At 34.5% G+C, this 21,941-nt stretch overlaps 1 protein-coding gene across 5 annotated transcripts in view; it reads left to right on the top strand.

Moving 5' to 3' along the window:
* The window catches only part of Angpt1 (angiopoietin 1), a 236,205-nt gene extending 219,905 nt beyond the window's left edge, over positions 1–16,300 (top strand). For all 5 annotated transcript variants that reach the window (XM_046464877.2, XM_046464876.2, XM_046464875.2 and 2 more), the window contains 2 exons: positions 913–1,043; positions 13,692–16,300. In XM_046464877.2, coding sequence (XP_046320833.1) covers positions 913–1,043; positions 13,692–13,852 — 292 coding nt within the window. In that variant the 3' untranslated portion in view covers positions 13,853–16,300. The remainder of the gene's footprint in view (positions 1–912; positions 1,044–13,691) is intronic.
* The last annotated feature ends 5,641 nt before the right edge of the window (positions 16,301–21,941 follow it).

The following is a 21,941-nucleotide window of genomic DNA, read 5'->3' as shown; positions in this document are numbered from 1 at the left end:
TGAGCAGATGAAATCCATCAAAGAATTGGGCCACCGTGTCCATCTTAAGTAAGATGGAGGTCCTGGTCTGGCATGGCAGAATATCCCTTTGATAAGTACACCCTAGGAGATAGTGATAAGGAGAACCCAGCCTTAGGCCAACTTCTCCTCAAGCCTTGAGTGACTTCCCTGGTCACCAAGCATTGCATGTAGATTGGGACTGCATTTACCTTTTCTATAAGTTGTATCAAAACATCTACTGATGTTCTTTAGTTTAGTTTATACCATTCCTCCAAATACAAAAATATGGTGTCTTTCTGCCCTCCCCCAAAAAACCTATAAAAATTAAATTAACAGCTGAAAATCATTTAGCAGAGTGCCTAGCCAGAACAAGTCTTTTATCAATGAGACTTACTACTCTTTAGCATAAGAGTGATACTAGAGATTAATGGAATGACATGCTTATTGACACTCTCAAAGTTTTTTTTTTTTAAAATGAGACCTATAATAATAAAATTAAAATAAATACATGCTCTTTTCATGAATTCTCAATTATCAGAGAACCATATGAGTTTTTGTGTGCATAATGAAATAAACACAAGTACCCAAGCCATAGAGAATTTTACCTATTTGTAATTTGAAATCTTTCCCACTTCTCCCTCTTTCTCTGCATGTAGTGTGTGTGTGTGTGTGTGTGTGTGTGTGCGCTTGTGTGCGTATGGTGTCCTCTTTCCTCTCTTCCTTTTCTTCCCTTCCTTCTTTATCTTTTCTTTTGTTTTTTTGGTTTAGAGAGTGATTTATTGGAAGGGTTGATTTCAAAGAAGGAAGAAAATAATGAAAAAGTTATAACAGAATGAGTCACTCTTTTAGGCTCTGTTATCCTGTAGAATGGCTGATCTTTCTTTTCTCTCTCTCTTTTTTTTTTAACTTCAGGTTATATTTAAAGGGTCACACTGGGACAGCAGGAAAACAGAGCAGCCTGATCTTGCACGGTGCTGATTTCAGTACTAAAGATGCTGATAATGACAACTGTATGTGCAAATGTGCCCTCATGCTAACAGGAGGTGAGTCCTATGGGGCCATGCTCTAAGCTGTGTTTCGCTGGTCTGAGGCTTGAGGTTTCTTATCAATGAGAAAGGGTATGATCTTCTGGTCAGAAAACTTAACAGCAAGTCCCTTGTTCTGCCTTCTAATTTATCCTGGATTCTTGTGCAAGACATTGCTAGCATATTTAGAGGTTTGCTTCCTCTTACAATATCTGTAGTGGGAGTATGCTGAGCTTTGTTCTCAATATATTCTTTAGCTTCTTGAAATCTCAGCTATTCTACCTTCCAAAGAGTCTTCATGATACCTATACTGAAAAGAACAACAATTTAGGAATACAGCATATAGAATAATTGCCTCTTACCAAATGCTGAACAATTGTGTATTAGAGTTCATTGAATATTTTGTTGAAATAAAACAACAACAACAAAAATGGAATCATAATTAAACCCGAAGTTAGAAGATTCAGACCAGCTATACCAAGGTTTTCCATTATGTGGAAAACATATTTTACAACATATTTTGTAATGTATTTACAACATATTTTAATGTATTTACAACATATTTTAGCTAGTATAGGGTATACTATGAAATAATATTTTTTCTTTAAGTAAGAAGGTTAATCCTTTTTGTACCTTTTCAATATTTTTTCAGTCTTCTGATTGTGCCAAAGACAAATTCTCAATTTGGTGCTAGAATGTCTGTGACATTTCTCTAGCACTTACTAAACAGTCGTCTTATCCAAGAAAGACCAGAGCCTTGCCCTTCTTCTCAGAGCCTTGGGTAGGCAATGGCACCTACCTAGAATCAAATAATGCTATTTTGTTTTAATTTTATTATATTTTATATCTAGCATGTATTAAAGCAAGTGTTACTACTGATTTCTTTTTAAAGGGATGCTATAAATTTTGCATTTTAAAGTACATTCATGATATTGCATAATTAATAGATCATTGATTTCAACAAAAAGTATTAGTTAAATATTAGTTCTAGGTATAAATGGATATAGAAAAATCTGTGAAGTTGATATATGGCTGATTACATTCTAAGAAACACTAATCTAAAACCCATTGGCAAGTGATGTTGCTCACAAATGGTGTAAGCTCTGGCAAGGGATTGGTACCAAATAATATTATAAAGGAAAACCCTGTTTTATTGTTTCTTTTCTCACAATTTTGGTGTTCCTTCCATCTCTTAATGGAAGGCAAGCAATGCCACCCTCTACTATTCTGATACTCTTTTTGTATCTTTGTAGAACAAAACATTTTCATCCTAATGAGGATAAAAGTTGAAATCTGCTATTTTCCTCCCCAAACACTACCTTTCTGCTCTTTTAGTTGCATATTATTATATGTCATTGCAAATGTTGTTCTATCTTCCTTAAACTCCAATCCAACTTTGAGACCAGCAAGGAAATTTTCATCTCTACTTTGTACAAAGGAATATGAAAGTCAATCCTGTTTCAACCTTCTATCCTTAACATCTGCGCAGAGGATGTGATAGATATATAGGAACTCAAGAGTAAATATGGTGCATGAGTGAATGAGTAACTATCTGTAACTCTCAAAATAACTTTCAAATTTTAAATCTAATGATTTGAACCATTAGATTAAAATTTTCACTCATCAGATAATAGAACATGGAAAGCTGTGGAAGGAAGATTTTAGAATAATCTTCCCATCTTCCTCTCTATCTCCAACCCCTTCATTACTACCACAACCAAATCATAGATTATTGACCTCCATCCCTTCCACCTATGTTGAAATCTTTTCATTATGAAACCAGCCTCCATATTATCAAAGATAAGCCATTATGATTCTGCTTCTATCACATCCTTCTACTTAAGCTTCAGGTATGTCATTTGGAGATCATATTCAACCTCATCAAATATTTAAAAATTTCTTATATGTCTTTGTGACCCCCCCATAAAATACAGTTATTGCAAATCTAGGAAATTTCTTTTAAATAGTACCCACAGGTCTTGAACATTTTCTCCAAAGAAATATTTCTTTTCATTACCTTCCTGATCCCATAAACGAAATTTTCAGCAGCTTTATACAAAGACAAAAGGACTTGGATTTTCCATTTTCCTGCCCATTTTAATATTGAAATACACTTCATTTTCACCACTCTATTTTTACAGATAATTTTTTCTTCCAAATAAATAAAGTTACATGAAAGACCAACAGTAAAATCTTTCAAATGTGTGTTCTTAGAAGAACATTCCAGTACGTTCATATTCCTGTCATAATAATGAAAATATGGAGCAAAACAAAGAGGAGTATGCACCTCTTGGTTGTCGAGAACACTTCATTGCTTAGATTTATGATTTTTATTTCTGCTTCACATGATAGAACTTTGTCATGTTCTTTCATCCATAATCATTCTTGGACCTGCTTCTTAGCCACCAATAAACACATATATTGGGGAGAAAAAAAATTTCCACTTATTGCTTGGGCTGGAATAGTCTAAGTAAATGTGTTTTTGTAATAAATGCCATTACCCTATCAAATATCCTTCTGAAAGATTCCAGGTCTTGCAAAACCATTCACTCTGAAAAGCTAAAATGTGGAATTTAGATAGCTGAGAACTGGAAAACATAAGGATGAATGTCAGTGACAGTCCAAGTACCTGGAGTGTTGCCTGGAACTTATGTCTTAGTTAGCTGCTACTCCCTGCCACCATTATTTATTCACTGTCAGATTTTCCCTTACAACCATTCTCATTGTCTAATGACTATTCCTTTCTTTATTAAAATAGTCTCTTTTAAGCCATAGACTTCAAACTGTTTGAGACCAATAACTCAATGACTTGTCATCATCAAAGTTTCCTTCTATCTTCTTTATTTGTATATTTTCCTTTAAAAAGGAACTGAGGGTATAATAGGTTTATTTTGCACTATCTTACATAATTTTTTTTTCAGTAGAGGAGGGAGTTTAGTTGGAGCACATGGTATCACTGTTACCTTTATCTGTTAAAAAGAGTGAAAAATAGAAGATAGGCTTACTTAAAAGCAGATGGTATTTCAGCTAGACACAAGGTGGAGCATCTTAATCTTTGTGTCTTCTTCTTTTCTAACATCCCAAAGTCTTTTTCCTACCAATATGATGTATTTTTTAATAAGCTCTATTAAGGAGATCAGCTACTATTAGATGAAAGAACAGGACAGATTAGAGCTAATCTTCATTGAGAGAGATTGTCAACCAAAGAGTTAATAATAGATGACTCAATTTCTAATCTTAACAAGTTCTGTCGATAAAATATACCATGTGGTAGAATTATTTGGGGAAGAGGGAAGAGAGTTTAGGTGGAGAGTTGAGGGGGTCCAAAGCTGGAATAAGTAGTAGGAAGAGTTGTGCCTTTGTAGTGATGGACAAAATAGAGAGCTATTTATTTGACAGAGTTTATTTATACACTTTCCTATAATTGTGAGTCTAGTAAAAATAGCTCCCAAGTTTTTGGTCTGTTTCTGAATTCTATCATTCCATACACTCATTGACACTGTTGGTGGGGGAACGAGGGATATTATTTTTAGTGCCTAGGTGGTAATCCCTATTACTCAACATTGTTGGTTGAAAGGAGACACAGTGGGCTGACAAAGCATCTGACATTTGCATCAATAGAAATAGATACCACAATGTTTTACACCCTTTTTCCCAGAAGTGTTCGTACTTATCCCCACCTTACCAGCAAGCCAGCAATTTCTCTATCCAATTTAAATATTGAAAAACTTTTATGTCTCATTACACATTTCTTATTGTACTAGAGCATATATTTCAAGGTCAAAATCGCCACACACATTTTCTATGGAAATGACCTCCTAACTAACCATTAAACAGAGGTGATTTGTCAGCATATATTTATAAGCCAGAAATGTCTGTATTATGTGATTACTGTTGACCTCAGGAAAATTCATAAAGTTTCTCCTTAAATTTCCCCCTTTATAAAGGATGCTACTGAAAATCTGTATATTTCTGTAGTGGGAGAAACAGATTTATAAGGTAATTGTAGTAAACATTTCTTTAAGTCCCTCAGGAGAGTTCCTATTGTGCACCTCACTCCCAATCCAAAGAAAATAATCAATTTCACCAAAAATTTAACAGTTTTTTTCTACCATTTATTTATTTGTTTTTTTGACTGAGGAAGCAAGCAGGGGTTTCCAGCCTCGTAGCAAATAAAGTAGACTTCAAGCCAAAGTTAATCAAAAAGGATAAAGATGGACATTACATACTGCTCAGGGGAACCATACACCAACAAGACATAACAATAATAAATATATATGCCCCAAACAATGGTGCAGCTATGTTCATCAAACAAATTCTTCTCAAGTTCAAGAGTCTAATTGACCACAACACAATAATCTTGGGTGACTTTAACACACCTCTCTCACCACTGGATAAATCTTCCAAGCAAAAGTTGAATAAAGAAACTATAGAACTCAATAGTACAATCAATAACTTAGACTTAACTGACATATATAGAATATTTCAACCTGCATCAAGTGGATATACTTTCTTCTCAGTAGGACATGATCCTTCCCTAAAATCGACCATATAATATGCCACAGAGAAACTATTAGCAAATACAAAAAACGTAGAGATAGTACCATGCATTTTATCAGATCATAATGGAATGAAATTGGAAATCAACGAAAAAAGAAAAAATAAAAATTTCTCCATCACGTGGAGACTAAACAATATGCTACTGAATGAACAATGGGTTACAGGAGACATCAAGGAGGAGATTGAATTTTTCTACTATTTAACATTAAGAAAATGAAATGTAATTTCATTCAGTGAATGAAATGCTTTCATTTGTATAGATTTATTTACTTATTTAAATATATTATAATAAATAATTTATATATTTTTTCGAGTTCTAGGGATTGAACTCAAGGATACTTGGCCACTGAGTCACATCCCTTGCCCTATTTTGTATTTTATTTAGAGATAAGGGTCTCACTGAGTTGCTTAACATCTTGCTTTAGTTGAGGGTAGCTTTGAACTCACAATCCTCCTGCCTCAGCCTCCTTAGCCTTTGGGATTACAGGCATGTACCACCATGCCCAGCTGATTTATTATATATAAGATAGATATGCAAAAATCCCTCTTACTGCAAGACTAGAAAAAATGGAAACATTACTAGATTATCACTTTTTTTCATTTTTTATTGGTTGTTCAAAACATTACAAAGCTCTTGACATATCATATTTCATACATTAGATTCAAGTGGGTTATGAACTCCCATTTTTACCCCATATACAGATTGACTAGATTATCATTTTTGAAGTAAACTTATATTCAACGAAGATGTGGTCTTTGACACTAAATTAAGATTCTTCAAAATAAGTATTTTTAAACAACTATTTAAGCTACCAGTGTTGAACTACAATTACTATAATTATATTATCTAATTATTAAGGAATTACAGAAATGAATATATCTAAAAGTCTGCTGTAAAATAGTCACTAAAGGTTGCTAACAACAAAAAAACAAACAAGGTATTGTTTTACATAGCTTTCCTTTCTAGTTTTCTTTTAGTGCAATTTCCATATTTAGTATATCATAAAAGCTATGTAAAAATGTGACCTAACCTTCTGCAGAAAGAATCTGTTGCGACAGAAACTCCGATCTCTTTTCCCACACATAAACTATTTCAGCTGACAGACAAGACTTTCTAAAGCTAACAAAGGATATTTCTCAGTTCATCCCTAAAAGGGGGGATAAAACCATACGCATAAATTTCTTAGTGTGCCCCAGAAATTACCGGATCCTAACGGAAGAGAATTGATAAATGTTTGCATTGCCTGCTTTGTAATCTTCATGAAGACAATGAAAGAAACTAGCAGCTTCTTCAACTGGTAGGTGACAAAGAAGTGACAAAATCTTTGGAAAAAGAACATTATCTTAGCATTTTTCATACCAGGAAAGGACATGCAAAGCATCATGAGGTAAATGTTATTCCCTAGGTTTTAAGAAAAACTGTCAAGATAAAAGATACATATGAGGGCTGTGGTTGTGGCTCAGTGGTAGAGCACTCCCCTAGCATGCATGAGGCACTGGGTTTGATCCTCAGCACCAAATAAATATAAAATAATAAAATAAAGATATTGTGCCCACCTATAACTAAAAAATAAATATTTTTAAATAGATACATATGAATAATTTAAGATTGATTTTTAAAAATCTACATTGCATTACTTTTATTTCAATTTGGTCTATTTTTAGTGTATAAGAATATACATCTGTTCCTAAAAAAATACATGTTCCTTGAGTGCAGGGACTTTGTGCTGTCCCCTACTACTTCCCCAGGACCTGGCAGAGAGTATGGCACACAGTATGTACTCAGTATTATTGGTTAGTTAACTGACTATGTTATCGGAGACTCAGAATGGACACTGAAAAATCATAAATGATCCTGGTGAGAATACATAAAAATAAATTATGAATGACACTCTTGCTTGTACTTAGGTTTAAAATATATAGACATATACATATGCTTGTATATAAACATACACATATATCTGTATATAAACATATACTTGCTCTGCACAAACATGAAACAAAAGGATGTATATCAATAATTGGGACCAACTTTTAAAAAATCACAAAACCCCAGAAGATTAAACAGCAGAATAATAAAAATTTGAGTGTTAGGATTCTGTTTAAATAAATTTGAGTTCCCTACATATACAATTTAGAATTATATTCCTATTTTCTCAGTACATTTTTCTGTTCTTAGAAAGCTAGCAAAGAATATCAGAGAACGCCTTTCATAAATTTAGGAAAAAGTGAATTAGAATCAATATGCCTACTCAGAAAGCTACAACCCAAGGTTAATAACTAACAATGGATGGGAAATAACCAAACAATTAATTTTGCTTGTATTATACTTAATGAGTGGTACCATGAATAGTTTTTCAGCTTTTATATTATTTAACACTTTTGCATTAATTTAAATTGTTTATATTGAATAACTTACATGCAGTTTCCAAAAACCTCTGAAATAGGATAAATAGGGACCAGAACAATTCCTTTCACAAAAACTGAGATACTGAAAGGTGAGCTATTTACCCATAGTCACTGAATTACAGTTAGAAGTAGGATTTGATGGCCAGCACTCAGTCTCCAGAGGCTGTCACCCTGTGACTCTTTCTACTGCCTCCTTGTACAGAATGGCATTCAAATAATAATAATAATAATACTCTTTTTATTGTTTGTAGTATATTTCCAGGAGCATTTTCTCACTTAGATATGGTGAGAATTGAAGCCTGAGCAAGGGGAAAACAATAAAAGAATACCTACAAGTTTTATATGAATTCAATATTCAATATTACTGGCCAGGATAAACAAGTTTTCATCTTTTGGAACAATAAATAAACAAATAACACTAAGTCCTTGGCCTAAAGTGGGTATAGTATGGGATGGCAGAAAAAATGAAGACCTCTGAAAGTTCTTGGACTCCTACACATGCCCTACAAGACCCGCACAGCTGCTCCTCGAGACTGGCTGAGGGGAGGCCAACTGTGCACACATAAAGTGACTTTTTCATTATGATCTCGCTGATAACAGCGGTACCCATCAATTCAGTTCAGTGAAAAGAGTGAACTCTTAGTCTCTCCGCAAGCTCCTTTACATATTGCTGATCAGAACACATGCACTAAAAATAAATGAAAGAAAGAAAAAGATATATCTTTTCACTTCGGTGTACTCTTTACCTTAGAAAAGAAGTGTTGAGAGACATTTTGTTTAGGATCAGAAGACTTTGAGAGTTAGGTTTCCTGACTTTCAAATAAATTTGAACTTCCTGAGTACAAAGTTTAGAATCAAATTCCTATTTTCTGGGCAGAGTTTCATTTATTAGTGATAAAATGTGAATTTTCTACTTCAAAGATAAAAGACTTAAGTGATTTTTTAAAGGCCTCGGAAGGCTGGGATAGTTTTTACAAAACTAAATTTTAATGAGTTAAGTGTAAATGAATTAGAAACATGCATCTCCGATTTCTTATTAAAATATACATGAGGTTACAGGTTATAGACAAAAATGCTTGGCAAAGTACATCTCAGCCCTTGCCAACCTGAAAACATTTGAGACATGTTATCAGTTGTCCCAACCGCAGGCAGAGGGAAGCTGCTTTCTTCCATCCCATTCTTGCATCACTGAGTTCTTTTGAAATGAAAGTGTCTTTCCTAGAAACTTCTTTAGCATATTTCTTATTAGTTACTCCAAGGCACACAAAGAACAAAGTACTAAGTGAATATTTTTCCAAGATTGCACAGCACATATAAATTCAGCTATCTGGTATCTGGTCAGAGGGGAATTGCAAACACAGCCATGTTCCTCAGTCTGTTCAAACCGAATATCTTCATCTCATGCAAACTTACCTATACACTAAGGACCTGTGAATACCAAGAAGTTACCAGGATAATGCTAGACTTTTCCTTGCCTTATATAAATATATTTTAACCACATCTTACCAGGATTCATATTTAGTAGACCTTGCTATCCTTAATTTTTTCATAGAAAGGTAGAAAGTAGAAAAACTATTTGCAATATTTTGTTACAAAAAATATTTGTTTATGTAGTTTTTTTTTTTTTTTTAAAAATGCATGTCGAGGAGAAGAAAAAAAAAAAAGAAACAACAGAGACTACTTACCTGCACAGAAGTAACCTACTTTTGCTAACTTGTAGTTTATAATATTTTATAATGGAATTGAAATGGTCATGAGAAATACTTGCCCTTTGATTTCATTTTCTGTCATCTCAATTTGGCATCTTTATTATCATCAATTGCTCTCTGATACATCACAGTGTGTATGACCCACTGGTCTTAAGAGATAGTTGAATACTTCAAGGTCAATAATTTTGATTGCTCATATATTCAAAACAGAACATTGGGAGAAAATCTCGGTCAGGTTTTTAAATGCAATGTTTTTATAATGTGAACACTGTAAACTGCGCTCATTTGCAACAGAATTGTTTCCATATTTTTCTAACAGACTGTACCAAACAAATAAAATTTGTTAGCACCGATGACCTTGTCATCATTATTCCATCATTATGGTGGAGCCAAACAATCTTGTCCTTTTTGTTCTTGCCTCAAAACTCCCCACTCTCTTTCCTAAGCGACACCAGATAGAGTTTTACAGGATATCATAGTACGACATTTTATTTGATCCTAACTGAGCTGTGAAAATGGTTGACTGGACATTAGAATCCATATATTATGAATGGGACTATGGAAATTTCCTTAAACTCTGAGCTTTGGTGTAGTTATTATATACTTGCCATATGTAGAAAGCTGTTTGGGGGATGAAATGAGAAGAATGCATGCAAATATCTCCATGCAGTTCCTAAAACATATAAACCACTCAATAAACACCACATGTTGTTGATATCATTTCCTAGGGTCTCAGTTTAACTGATTAACAGCTTGTTAATTGATGAAGTCAGCATTGAAGCTGAGGTCTTCAAACTTCTCATCTCTCCGGGTCCTCCATTCTTCACAAGAAAATTTAGAAAAAGTATAATGTTTTCCCTCCTGTTTATTTTTTCCCAACCCCTTACCCATTGGCACTCCGGCCAAACTAAGCTGCTGGCTGACACTCTGTTCTGCTTTTCTAGGGTACATAGAGTACTTGAAAATTCTTTTGGTCTACTGAAATCATACCATCTCTCAAGACCCAGCTCAGGTGGTAAATGAATGAATCTCACAGTCCCAAAAGCAGTCAGGACCTTCTGCCCCTTTATTTCCATAACATGTTCTTTATCTCTTTGTTTAGTAACTATCATCTGATTTATTTAAACAGTTAGTCTTCTACAAAAACAGTGCATACCTTGAAGTCAGGAACATATTTCCCCCTGTCCCCTTGTCTGACGGCTGGTTAGTCTGTGTTGAATTGCTTCTAGGTTCAGTTTTCTCCCCTTCATCACACTGACACATACACTCAGGATGGCTTTGACAGACCATATAGAATGAGGACTTTACATGCTGCTTGATTAAACATTTAGCCTGGCAGATTTGGTTCCCCTGTTTAAATATGGGTTCCCATTCCTAGCAAATGTTTTACTTGTTCAGCTGATGATAGACAAGCAGGCTGGCTAAACTATAATTTTTTCCACAAACATTATTCAGCTTTCCATCAAGACTATTTCTCCACCTCATTTTCTGAAAGTCTCCTCTCTTCCCTATGTAGCAGTTATAGTGATGCTCTTTTAGTCTCTAACCACACCAAGTTGTCTTTCTTCCACACGACATTTGCATGTGCTGTACTCTGCTTAGAAAATTCTTTCCCTGACTTCAAATGGCTGCCTCCCTCTCTTCCTTCAGGTCTCCCATGAATGTGAAACATTATCTTATCCTCCTTCAGGGCTCCCTGTTTTCTCCATGGCATTCTTTGGTCATGATTTGTAGTTCATTTATTTACTTAGATTTATTTCATCTGCTTCTCATGTTGGAAGTAATTTCCTTGAGGGCAGGGACCATGTCTGTCCTGTTGAGTATTGTGTAACACTTGAATGAATAAAGAAAGAAAAGATTAATACAATAAGCACAGAGGTTATATATTGGGGTGTCTATTAAATATAGCCTTTTAGTAAACTAAACAGTTCCCCAAGTTGAATCGGTTGGTCAATCACTCAACAACCCTGAAGTTACATGCCAGTCCTGTGCTAAGCAAACTCAATTAGGTGTAGCACGAAAAATGTAACACGGACCAGTGTATAAACCAGGGTTTTCCGTTGCTTTTATGATGATGAACAGACTGGGTTAATTTGTTCTTCAGGCCCCCTTATTGTCAAACAACTATCTTGTTGACTGTTAATCCAGCCACAATGGCCTTCTTTTGGTGTCTCCAAAATGTCATTCTCACCACAAATTCATTATTGCACTTTGCTCAGAAAAGAAACACAAAATTAATTTATCTGATTTTCTTCCTAGGTCCCTATAGTTTCCTGTCTCTTTCCTAAGCTCATCCAAAGCTTTCCTATGAATAATCCTTTAGCCTGTGCTCTTTATTTTTCTGCTGTCATCTGTCTATCCACACTTTTCTAGAAGTCCTGTAACTTTGTATAAAACAAATAACTGAGACACACATTTTCAGCATGGATATTTTAATGTGACTCAACACAATAGAGCATTCTTTGAATCTTCATTATTCTCATTAATAAAGTAAGTGCATGAAATTATGCACTTTATGAAATCATGATGTGTATTTGAAAGAGTAGGAAAGATTCATTGATACAATGAAAAAGTGTCTCAAGAAAGACACAGAAAAGGAGCAGGTAAATTAAAACATGGAAGCAATAAGTTGGATTTAATTTTGGAGTTTCACTTTAGTGCTCTAGAGTCTTCTGTGTAAATAAATTCTCTAACATTAGAATGTCTGTTGTACTACAAATAGCATATTTTTAATACGAGCACTGATCGAAATTAATGAGGTAGTCTTAAGGAAGTAATGATAGGATTTTACAGTTCTTCCTTCTTTGCCCAACAAGTACCTTCTTGTCCCTTGTGTTTTGACAGCATTAACATTTATGTTTGCACAAAGCATTGCATAGAGTGTCTCTCAAAATCCATTGAGACATACTTGACTGCTTGCCCCAGGATGAATCGGTGATTACTGTAGCTTGTTATGCCTCTAGTGTGACTTTATAAACACAACCCAGCTGTATTCATCTTCCGAAATTGAAAAATGAGAACTAGCTTTTCTTCATTTAACTTTATTCTAAAGTTTCTGCAAGACGATGCTCATGTTACAGTCCAACATCAGCTGTACAGTTTTCTCTTTCTTTAGCTATTAGTCCCTTAGGTACAACTCTGTAATCAAAGAGAGGTCAACTGTATCCGAATACAAATATGCCAGAATGTCTCTGGCATAAGTCTCTCCCTAAAGATTTCAGTAGTGTTGCTTCAGGAGACAGAAAAGTACTGTGCTTTATCTAAACATCTTAGACCTTACTTCATTAAAAACATAAACTTGGGTTATCCAGTTATCCTTATAGAGTTATGCAAGCACAGGATTTCCATACTACCCATCAAGTTTGTTTTTCTTTTTGCTAAGTTTAGGAAAAGCTTGAACAATCATAGACAAAATATTGCTATACATGCACTGTCTGAATACTATGGATGAACTTCCCAGTTGCTATAAACTATTGAGAGGATGGATGAATTGAAATTCAAGTTAAGCATCATAGGCATTTTACAGTATTCAGTTTTAATTTTAGAAGGAGCTGAGAGCTAGTTCTTGACAAAATCAGAAGTCAATGGAGAACATATTTTGTTTTACTAATAATTGTTGTATTCTTAATGAAGGCTTGAGGTAAAATGCCTATGCCTTTTACTTACTCCACATTTTCTTCCAAGTCTGACTTAGATTGTATCTTCAGACTTCCAAAATTACTGTGGGAAGTGACTCCCAAGGGGGGGGGGGTCACACTGAAAGCTGGTTTTCAGAAGAGCATCCTTCTCTTAGATTGTTCATATACATCTTTAACCAATGTCGTCGGAAACAATCCACTGCCAAGATGATAGACCCTGAATGCCTCCTATTTTTAAATAATCATGACATTTCAATAAGTTCTCCACCAGTTAATGCCAGTAATTTCCAAATGTTCAATTTGTAATTGTTGCTTCTCTTTATCTCTTCCATTATTAACTGCTTTTTCAGGCTGGTGGTTTGATGCTTGTGGCCCCTCCAATCTAAATGGAATGTTCTATACGGCGGGACAGAATCATGGAAAACTGAATGGAATCAAGTGGCACTACTTCAAAGGGCCCAGCTACTCTTTACGTTCCACAACCATGATGATTCGACCTTTGGACTTCTGAAAGCGTAATACCAGAAGTAATTATAAAAACAACAAAGAAATCTGGGGAAACTAGCAGATGAGAGACTGTTTCTGAAATGAACAATATTGTCTCCCTTCCAGCAGCAGATGGTAGTTAGGTGATGTCATCAAGGTTCTTGACTGTGGATTTGGAGCCTTTTGAGTTCACAAAAGTCTCTACTTGGGTCACTGTGTTTGTGTGGCTTGACTCTAGAGAATGCTACCCACTGACATGCTTTAAAAAGGGAAGAAGAACTGCTCAGCTTGCTGTGCTTCAAACTACTACTGGATCTTAGTTTGAAACTATGATAACCAGATGATAAATATGGCTTATTTCATGTGAAACCAAGAAGAAGGAGAAGAAGAAGAAAAAGAGGAGAAAGAGAGAGAGAGAAAGAGAGAGAGAGAGAGAGCATGAGCAAATGAATAAAATGAACATGCGTGAAGATAGAAAAAGGCCTGCCACAATCCTTTGGGAAATAAATATTACATCTGTAAAATGGTATTATCTCTATGCAAACCTACAAATAAGTAAGTGTATACTGTTGCATAATTTTGATACAGTTCAAAAGGAGCAGCATTGTCCTCTGAGTTCAATATTAATGGATTTCAGAATAACAGTTCCAATATCATACTTACTAGTTGATCTGAGTTAACCTGTCTTCACTTGTAAATTCCATTTTTGTAAGCCATATAAATTGTAGTGCATGGAAGATAACAGTGTAAGGTAGAAACACTATTCATTACTCTGATGTTTTAAAATACAGTTTTCAAAAGAGATAAAATCAAATGTGGACATAGCATATGTGCTACAGTTTTCATTTACCTTAAAAAATAGATGGACTGATAAATATATTTATAACATGAGTAAAATTTAAAGAATATGAAATGTATCACCTTGTTCTTAAAATAACAAACATGCATTTAATATTTCCTTTGCTATTATATGGGAAAGCAGTACTTGGAGTGTATTAAGTTGAAACAAAACCAAGTAAACTGGAGCAGTTCATTTTACAGTATCTTCTTACATGTGTATACATGGCTGTGACTTAATTATTTTATAAGTGTTTTTAGATCTTTAATTGTCAACCTGTTATTTTCAGCTAATTTAATTTTTTTGCTAATTAACTGAAACATGCTTACTAAATTCACCCTGTTCCAGTTTCTACTAAAGGTACACTTTGAAATCTACAAAAATTAAAAAAAAACAATTATTAATATCATTGTACATAGCATGTTTATATCCATGTTAAACTTAATACCTGTTTAATCTGGAATATGCAACACTGTCCTTAATTGATGCATATAAATACAAGTGTTCAAAGAAATATATTCTTACTTAATTAAATATATTACTCCTCATTTTTTTCCTTTAGGTTCTATTTCTTTAGACAATTTTAAACTATTAATATTAATGGAGAAAATTGGCAAAAACTCTCTATATCACATGTAAGGGAAAAACATAAAATAAAATTATAATCACCTAATAGAAAATTATTACTGCTAGGTGCTAGAAATATCTTTAATAAAATATTCCTATGGGATAATCTATTGTAAATGAATTTTAGGGCAGATGTCTGTGGCAACTAAAGTCACTAAAGTGTTTTTTCAAGAAATGCTCTCTGCCTGTAAGTGTTGAAGGTTACAGTATTTTTCTTTTCTTCATCGAAATTTGCAAAACATGAGCTATTGTGAAATGAGTACATTGAATGAATACATAGATATTGGATCTCCTTCCTTGGAAAATTAATAGGTTTTCTAGAAGATTATCATGCCAAAATTTCAGACTTGATCCATTATGCCTTAGTGGTTTTTCTCCATTTGGGAGCATAAAGCTATTTGCATTTTTAAGAAAAAAATTTAAAAGTTTACAATCAAATCTTTTTTTTATATTTATGCATCTGTATACAAACAACCGCTTTTTGCCTTACAAGTGACATTTGCAGGTATTACACAGTTTTTCTATTATCAGTGTCTTCTTGATAATATTGTAAAGCCTCTCCCTCTCAAAACCTTCTTTATTATCTTCATTTTAAGTGAAATAAAATGAGCATTTTGTTGTTTGTGTTCCCACAAATTTTTTAAACCAATCTTTGGATAAAGAATACTATTTTCCCAATCGATATTACAAAAATAAAATGAAATAATGAAAAAAAAGAAAGCATGATATTTACTGTTGTCTGGGTTTGAAAAATGAAATATTGTTTCCAATTATTTATAATAAAGCAGTATAAAATGTTTTATGACTCCATTATGTGTGTTGTGTAATGCCTACATGTTTATAGCATCTTCACATGTATATCCTTTGCATTTAATTATTTCAGAGTAAGATAATTAGTATTAGAATTTTGTCTTTCAACTTTTATTGCAATAAAATTGATGTGGTTTCTATGCAAATTTCTTCATATGGATCACAACATTATTTGTTTTAAATAAAATTGGAAATAAAGTTTGTGCAATTTCATCTCATTTTAAATACACATTTTACAAAATTTATATTTGACATCTATGAAGATAAAGAGTTACTGAAAAAAAAATAGCAAACTAAAGCCTCAATCTTTGAAAAACTTCCGGTTTGGAATGGTATAGAAAGCTTAGTCCAATTACAATCATATACCCAGTTAAAGGGTCTGAGTCCCACATACTTGCTCTAGGATACTGTATCCTGCCAATTACTAGGTGTATTATCATGTGACGATACACAATATGTCTTGAGAAATTTGGATGTGGATTCAGAGGGCAAGTGTTGAACATCTGAGTCTGGCATAAAGGGTCAAAGAGAAAAAGCATACAGCAGATACTATGTGCCCTTCACACCTTGATGCCATTGTGGCCTTATCAGTTAATTACTTTAAAGAAGTTTCCTTTACTCTTGATTCTGTTCCCATTGCCACCACCAATCAAAACACAATCAAAACCTTCCTCAATTTCTACCTAAAAATTCGAAGAAGATACAATTTTTTCTGCCTCTCTCTGCTCTCCTCATAACTTTGTAAGCTTATTCTTTCCCACGCCAGGCTTCCCAAAATGCTGTTTCTTCCCTCCTCGAAGCCTTCAGTGTTTCCTCACTATTACTTGAATTTAAAATAAAGGTCAGGTCAACTCCAGTCCATGTCACCTCACACTTCCATCTATTCAGTATTTTAATCAAAATGAAGATACTTTGCAAAAATAACTTTATTTTTCCCCACATATCCATGTTCCTTGCAATCTGACTTGGTAGCCTGTCCTATAAAGAGGTAGAGTTTATTTCCCTACCATCTAATAATCTAATGGCTGACTTAGGACTTGCTGTAGCCAGTAGGACGAAGGAACAATGACTATGTGCCAGTTTTGAGCATGGGTCTCAAGGACCCATCAGCAGCATTCTACCTCTGCCATGAGAAAAAGCCCAGGGTGGTCTAATGGAGGCTTTGAGACCACATGGAGCAAGAATGAGGTTACCAACCTCCCCTTGCCAGTGCTTTGCTGAAGAGTCCAGATGCACAAATCATCTCAACCAAGTTCAACTGAGCCCTGCTCAGATCAGCAGGACTCCCCAGGTAATTTGCATAATCATGCACAAAGAGATAAAGTCCCTATTGTAAGTCACTACATTTTAGAGTGTTTTGCTAAGCATTGTGATTGTAGCAATAATTGCTAGAGAACACTATTGACTCCACCTACCCCACTCCACACATGATTTTATGCACCCTAAGCTTTCGAAACAGCCCTGCAGAAACTTATCTTTCTGCAGTTCATGTATTTAAGGCCATTCTTTAAAAATCCTTTAAGAAGCATCAAAAGATATTGAGCCCTTTCTTCCTGACCCCTGTTCTGTTGTGTTCTATTGTCACTCTCTATACACACAGTCTTACTGCTCTTAACACATTTTTAGTATTATCTTATAATCCCTACTGCTTTTTGAGAGTCTGTTTCTCATTCATTTTTTAATTCCCTCTGGTACTTACAAGAACCTTGTAATTTGTTGAAAGAAATTAAATTACTATGAGAGATTGAGAAGTCCCTTCTATATACATAAAACCCAACACTTAAATTTGACCACTATCTAAAGTTATTTATTTTCAGTCATTAAACTTTGTCCATTCTCCTCTAGAAAACTATGTCCAAATTTATAATTTAGTTATCTCAGAAACCTACTTTATTGCCAACTTCGATGGAATACAGATATATAAATTGAAGGAAACCTATATGTTTCTTTTAATTTTAAAACTATGTAAATATAGCCATGCCTTGCTTAATGATGGAGACACATTCTGAGAAATGTGTCATTAGGCAATTTTGCATTTGTGCAGACATCATAGATGTACTTAAATGAACTAAGATGGCTATGACAAAACTAAGTCCATCATTGACCAAAGCATTGCTATGTAGTTCATGTTATGTAAAATGGACTATTGAATGGCAATTATTATTTTTTTCTTAATGTGTTTATTAGTGTTATTACACACACACACACACACACACACACACACACACACACACACACTTGGGCAACTTTGAGATTTAAAGTTCCATTGAAAAAAGGGAGACCAATAGAGTAGAGAAAGGACATTGGAAGGAGGGAGGAAGGAGGGCATGCAAAAGTACTGGGGAATTACGCCTACAAATTTTTTGATGTCCATGTACAAATATGATAGAAGGGAGAGCAAGTAGATTAGGGAAGGAGGAGGGAAGGAAAAGGGAAGGCACTGTCCATGAGGTTGATCATACTGTGATATATGCATGTACAAATGTGGCATAATGAACCCTATGATTGTGTGTAATTATAAGGCACTAAAAATAAATTTTAGAAAAATATGATAAAATCAAAAAATAGAGTTGCCAGGCCTGGTGATACATGCCTGAAATTCCAGCAATTTTGAAGGCTGAGGCAGAAGGATTGCAAGTGTGAGGCCAGCCTCAGTAACTTAGGGAGGCCCTAAGCAAGAAGAGCTGAGAATGTTGCTCAGTGGTTAAGCACCCCTGTGTTCAATCCCTAATACCAAAAACTAAAAATAAATAAATAAATAAATCTAAAAAAGACTTCCACCAAAGTCCTTTCTAGCTGATTTTACTCTTAATAAAAAAAATATCTTCTTCTACACCAAAGTCAATATTTTCTCCTATTTTCCTCTGATCATTGATTTTATCAGGTCCTTGTATGTCAGCATTGAGGTTATGTTAGGGAACATAATAAAGGGTTTCCTAGGTAAAACTGACATAAACTTGATGGAACACATTATAAGAAGTAAATGAACAAAGAGAATTGAGAGAAGTATAGCCATGATGAGACGTAGAGTTTTGACATTTTTATTTAGAATGATTTTTCTAGGATAGCAGAATAGATTGGGGACTTGATAGAAAGACAGAACATTGGGTCCCACCACAGACTAATATAATTCTTTTTAATAAGAACCTCAGGTGACTTAACAGGCATTAAAATTTGAGAAGCTTTGGTTTAAACTATACTTTCAAGAAGATGACTGAGAATGGAAGGGAAATAAGAAGGGAACTGGAGGGTCAAGGATAAGGGTGTTGATGGTTTCAGGATGAGAGGTCCTTGCATGTATTTTCAGGCCAAGAAATAGAGGCTTTACAAGAGATGAGGCCAAGAGGAGAACACAGCCCCTTTCTGGGACGAGCCAGTTGAGGTCACTGAGAAAGGAGTTTAAGAATAGAGGAAGTGAGGAGCTACTTGGAATAGGAGGAGAAATTTCTCTTCCTAGTCTAGGAGAAGAGATTATGTAGAAGGTAGAGACACCTCATGGCCTCTATCTTATAGAAGAAGTGAAAAGTAGTGTTTGAAAATAGATTTGGAATAGCCACATGATAACCACAAAATATTTAGAATTGTGACTCTAACAAGATCTATTAAAGATCAATTGAGATTGAAAATGGCGAATGCCAACAGACTGTTCACTATTGCCAGGGAGTTTTATGTGTATGAAAATAATGAAATTATACCTTAAAATCTTCCCTCTGTCACAGGTAGGTGACTTTACAACATCTGTTGTGTGTCTCAGCCTACATTTGTGTCAGTGAATTTGAACACCCAGGAAAAATTGCCTCCTCTTAGAAGCCAACCTTAAAATTCTCCTAATCTCAACTACAGGTCTATTTGGCAGATATTATAGGTTTGGTAAAGAGAATATTGCAATAAAATGAGTCACATCATTTGTTGTTGTTGCTTCTGAAAGCATATAAAAGTTATATTTACACTATACTATAATCTATTAAGTGTAAAATAGCATCAAGTCTAAATAACAATTTATATACCTTCATTAAAAATACTTTATGGTTAAAATATTCTAGCAATTGTCTGAGACTTCAGTGAATCGTTATCTTTTTTGATGCTTGTAGCATCAGGCTGGTACTTGCTGAAGGGTGGAGTAACTGTGGTATTTCTTAAAAAAAGACAACACTGAAAGTTTACCACATTCATCTACCAATAGACTATTCTCTCATGGAAGATTTCTCTATAGCATGAAATACTATTTGATAGCATTTCACAACCACATTAGAACTTCATTAAAGATTTAAGTCAATCCTTTAAAACCCTGTGATTGCTTTATCAACAAAGTTTATGTAATATTCTAGTCTTTTCTTGCCATTTCAATAATATTTACATGCCATAGTTTTTTATTATTTTTTATTTACATATGACAGCAGAATGCATTACAGTTCTTATTATACATATAGAGCACACATTTATAAGACCTAACTCCACATCCTTTAAACTTCTATCATGAGATTGCAGCAATTCAGTCATTATTCAGCCTTCCAATTCTAGTTCTCTTGATATTTCTACCACATCTGCAGTAAATTCCTCCACTGAAGTCTTGTACGTCTCAAAGTTATCCATCAGGGTTGAAATCAACTTCTTCCAAACTCCTATTGATGTTGATATTTTGACCTTCCATGAACATGAATGTTCACAGTGACATCTACAACAATAAGTCCTTTTGACAAAGTCTGCAATTTGTTTTTCCCGGATCCATCAGCAGAATCACTACAACCTTATGAAATGTACTTTATACCAAATAAAAATCAAAATTACTCTTTAATCCATGGCTTGCAGAATGAATGTGTTACAGGCATGCAAACAACATTGAATTCATTCTGCACATCCATCAGAGCTCTTGAGTGACCAGGTGCATTGTCAATGAGTAATAATATTTTGAAAGGAATATTTTTCTCTTTTAACAGTAGATCTCAACAGTGGGCTTAAAATATTCAACCAACCATGTTGTTAACAGATGTGTGTCATCCAGCCTTTGTTGCTCCATCAATACAGCACACATCGAGTAGACTGAGTTTAATTCTTAAGGGCCCTAGCATTTTCAGAATAGAAAATGTGCATTCCTGGGTTTCAACTTAAAGTAACCAACTATATTAGCCACTAAGAAAAGAATCAGTCTGGCCTTGGAAACTTTGAGGCCAGCATTAAATTATCTTAAGATGAAAGTGCTAGATGTCCTCATCTTCCAACATGAAGAAAATGCACATTGAAAATCCGTAGTTTGGGGTTGGAATTGGAGCTCAGTGGTAGAACGCTTGCCTTGTATATGTGAGGCACTGTGTTGGATTCTCAGCACCACATATTAATAAGCAAATATAATAAAAGACTATCAACAGCTAAAAAAATAAAAATAAAAAAAAATCTGCAGTTTAGTGCAGCCACTCCATCAATGATGTTGCTAGATCTGAATAACCTGCAACAGCTTCTTCATCAGCACTTGCTGCTGCATCTTGCTCTTCTCTGTTATGGAGGCAGCATCTTCCCTTATATATTATGAACCAATCTCTACTACCTTCAAATTTTCTTTAACTTTCTTACCTCTCTTAGCCTTTTTTTCTTTGTTTTGTTTTTTTTTGTTTGTTTGTTTGTTTTGGTGCCAGGGATTGAACTCAGGAGCATTCAACCGCTGAGCCATATCCCCAGCCCTATTTTGTATTTATTTAGAGACAGGATCTCACTGAGTTGCTTAGTGCCTCCACAGTTGCTGAGGTTGGCTTTGAACTCACGATTCTCCTGTCTCAGCCTCCTAAACTGCTGGGATTACAAGCGTGTGCCACTGCACCTGGCCTCTCTTAGCCTTTTATACAAC

Source organism: Marmota monax, unplaced genomic scaffold, assembly GCF_021218885.2.
Source record: "Marmota monax isolate L192 unplaced genomic scaffold, Marmota_monax_Labrador192_F-V1.1 WCK01_AAM20220418_F8-fsc00003, whole genome shotgun sequence".
Taxonomy (NCBI): domain Eukaryota; kingdom Metazoa; phylum Chordata; class Mammalia; order Rodentia; family Sciuridae; genus Marmota; species Marmota monax.
The sequence above is the reverse complement of the archived record's forward strand: the minus strand, read 5'-3'. Positions and strand labels throughout refer to the sequence as shown.